Source organism: Nuphar pumila, chromosome 6, assembly GCF_984573655.1.
Source record: "Nuphar pumila chromosome 6, dmNupPumi1.hap1.1, whole genome shotgun sequence".
Taxonomy (NCBI): Eukaryota; Viridiplantae; Streptophyta; class Magnoliopsida; order Nymphaeales; family Nymphaeaceae; genus Nuphar; species Nuphar pumila.
The window spans coordinates 20,882,430-20,885,906 of record NC_143254.1 but is presented as its reverse complement, the minus strand read 5'-3'; the positions used below and the strand labels follow the sequence as shown (position 1 = coordinate 20,885,906).

General features: G+C 41.4%; 1 protein-coding gene across 1 annotated transcript; it reads left to right on the top strand.

Moving 5' to 3' along the window:
* The first annotated feature begins 2,366 nt into the window (after positions 1–2,366).
* On the top strand, positions 2,367–3,477 carry LOC149834261 (uncharacterized). Its single transcript, XM_090009327.1, has 2 exons — positions 2,367–2,744; positions 3,418–3,477. The coding sequence occupies exons 1-2, from the start codon at positions 2,367–2,369 to the stop codon at positions 3,475–3,477; spliced, it is 438 nt and encodes a 145-aa protein (XP_089865453.1).

The following is a 3,477-nucleotide window of genomic DNA, read 5'->3' as shown; positions in this document are numbered from 1 at the left end:
AGGAACTCAAGGAGCAAATACAGGAGTTATTGGAGAAAGGATTTATTCGACCTTCAGTATCTCCTTGGGGTGCTCCAATTTTGTTCGTCAAGAAGAAAGACGAATCACTGCGTATGTGTATAGACTATCGTCAATTGAATGCAGTAACCATAAAGAATAAATACCCTTTGCCGAGAATTGACGATTTATTCGATCAACTGCAAGGAGCGGCATGCTTCTCAAAGTTGGATTTGAGATCAGGTTATCATCAATTGAGAATTAAGAAGGAAGATGTGGCCAAGACAACATTCAGATCAAGATATGGCCATTATGAATTTATGGTCATGCCTTTTTGTCTGACCAACGCACCAGCTGCCTTCATGGACATGATGAATAGAGTGTTCAGACCTTATTTGGACAAGTTTGTCGTGGTATTCGTCGATGACATCCTCATATACTCTACCTCGAAGGAGCAACATGAAGAGCATCTGAGGATAGTTTTGCAGACACTTAGAGAACATAAACTCTATGCCAAATTCTCTAAGTGTGCTTTTTGGTTAGAACAAGTGTCCTTTCTTGGACACATTGTTTCTAAAGACGGGATTATAGTAGACCCTGCAAAGATTGAAGCAGTCACCAATTGGTCAAGACCCAAGAATCCTACTGAGATTCGCAGCTTTTTGGGGTTAGCTGGGTACTATTGGAGATTCGTTGAAGGATTTTCGTTGTTGGCGGCTCCTATGACGAAGCTCACAAAGAAAGATGTAAAGTTCGAGTGGAATGAGAAATGTGAGCAAAGCTTTCAAGAGATAAAGAAGCGTTTGACCACTGCTCCAGTGTTGGTCTTACCTTCTGGATCTGGAGGTTTCACTATTTATAGTGATGCCTCACACAAAGGATTGAGTTGTGTTCTGATGCAACACGGAAAAGTGATAGCTTATGCATCTCGTCAGCTCAAAACTCATGAAGTCAACTATCCGACACATGATCTGGAGCTAGCAGCGGTGGTTTTTGCTCTTAAGATATGGAGACACTATCTCTATGGCGAACAATTTGAGGTCTTTACCGACCCTCAAAGCCTTAAATATTTATTTTCTCAGAAAGATTTGAATTTGAGGCAAAGGAGATGGTTGGAATTTTTGAAAGATTATGATTTCAAGCTAAAATATCATCCGAGTAAGGCGAATGTAGTCGCTGATGCTCTTAGCAGAAAGACAGGAGCTCTAGCTAGACTTGCAGACTGGGGTTATTTTCCTCGGTGGCTCATCAGAAGGCCGAAGCTCAATGCTTACCAGGTCGTTTATTATTCGTGCAAACCACATTGAAGTCAGAATTGTGGGATCAAATTAAGAAAAAGCAACCCATAGACCCAGAATTAATGCAAGTAAGAAAGAAGATTTCAGAAAATGAAGAATCAGAATTCAAAATTGATGATCAAGGACTTATTAGATTTCGTCAGAGAGTGTGCATTCCCAAGGATGATCAACTTAGAAAGCTGTTGATGGAAGAGGCACATCATTCTAGATATGCCATCCATCCCGGTAGCACCAAAATGTATCGAGATCTGAAAGATACATTTTGGTGGAATGGTATGAAGAGAGACATTGCTGAGTTTGTTAGCAAATGTTTAGTATGTCAGCAGGTGAAGATTGAGCACCAAAGATCAGGTGGTCTTTTGCAACCACTTCCCATTCTCGAGTGGAAGTGGGCGGACATATCAATGGACTTCGTTTCGGGGTTTCCTAAGACGAAGAATGAGATGGATTCAGTATGAGTGATTGTCGACAGGCTAACTAAGTCAGCTCACTTTTTAGTTTGTAAGACAACTCACTCGTGTGACCAATTAGCTCAATTGTTTATTAGAGAGATTGTGAGACTTCATAGAGTACCTGATTCAATTGTTTTAGATAGAGACTCGAAGTTCACATCACGATTTTGGCAAAGTTTTCAAGAAGCTATCGGGGACACAATTAAAAATGAGTACAACTTTTCACCCTCAGTCTGATGGTCAATCAGAGCGAACCATTCAGACCCTTGAGGACATGCTCCGGGCATGTAGTTTGGAGTATAGCGACTCGTGGAATGATATTTTGCCATTAATGGAGTTTGCCTACAACAATAGCTTTCAAGCAAGTATAGGCATGACTCCATTTGAGGCATTGTATGGTCGACGATGTCGAACTCCATTGTGTTGGGATGAAGTCGAAGAAAGGAGTTTGTTAGGACCAGAGATGGTTCAGCGAATGACAGATCAAGTGAGATTCATTTGAGAGCATCTTCTCACAGCACAAAGTCGACAGAAGAGTTATGCAGATAAAAGACGTCGAGAGTTGGAATTTGAGCAAGATGATCACGTGTTTTTAAAGATATCTCTGTTTAAGGGAGTAATGCGTTTTGGTCGAAGGGGAAAGTTGAATCCCAGATATATTGGACCATTTGAGATACTGGCGAAGGTTGGTCAGGCAGCATACCGGTTAACTCTACCAGCTTCCTTATCTCGAATTCATAACGTGTTCCATGTCTTCATGTTGAGGAAGTATGTGCCAGATCCCTCCCATATATTGGATACAGTTGAGACTGTATTAGATTTGCAAAATGATTTGGGTATGAGAGAAAAACCCATCGAAATTCTGGACACGAAAGTTCAAAAGCTGAGAAACAAGGAGTTATCTCTCGTATTGGTAGATGGAGCCATCACAGCAGTAAGGAGGCTACATGGGAGCGTGAATCTGATATCCGCGAGCATTTTCCATAATTGTTTCCAGGTAAGATTCGGGACAAATCTTCCTTTAAGGGGGGTAGAATTGTAAAACCCTCCTCCGGCAAAGTCGCCGGAGGGGATAAGCATCGAAAAAAAAAACTGCAGTTTTCCCCCCAAAAGGGGGAAACCGCGTAACGAGTGGGGGTGAGGATAAACCTGTCAACAGACTGTCCAGGATCCAGTCAACAGGTCCAGATCCAGTCAATCGGGCCTAGATCCAGTCGGATTTGTCTGGATCCAGTTAGAACAGGATGGATCTGGTTCAGATCCAGTCAGACTATTCTTGATCCAATCAGACTTTTTTGGATCCAGTCATGCAGTTTTGGGATTCAGATATGAAATGGATCTGAATCCAAACAGACAGGGTTTGGATCCAGATCAGAATTGGATCATAAGACAGTCTCGGATTGCCCGAAATCCGAATTGTACCGAGAGATCCATTTGGATACTTGAGATCCATTTCAGTAAAATGGACATATCTTCTCACTCCAAACTCGGAATCGAGTGAGGTTTTGTGCGTTGGATTCGTATTGAAGAGGGGAATCCATTAATCTAGGGAATCCAGTCAAAATAATAATATAGAAACCATGGTTTCTCAAATAAGATTCGGGAAGGTTATTTTGGTAATTTGGTAAGAGAATTGTGAACTAATTCATGTATATTGCTTTAATGACCAGATACCATTGTTAGAGCTTCTTAAGGCTCGATTTCGGAAAGAGTACGTTGTTTGCACTTGA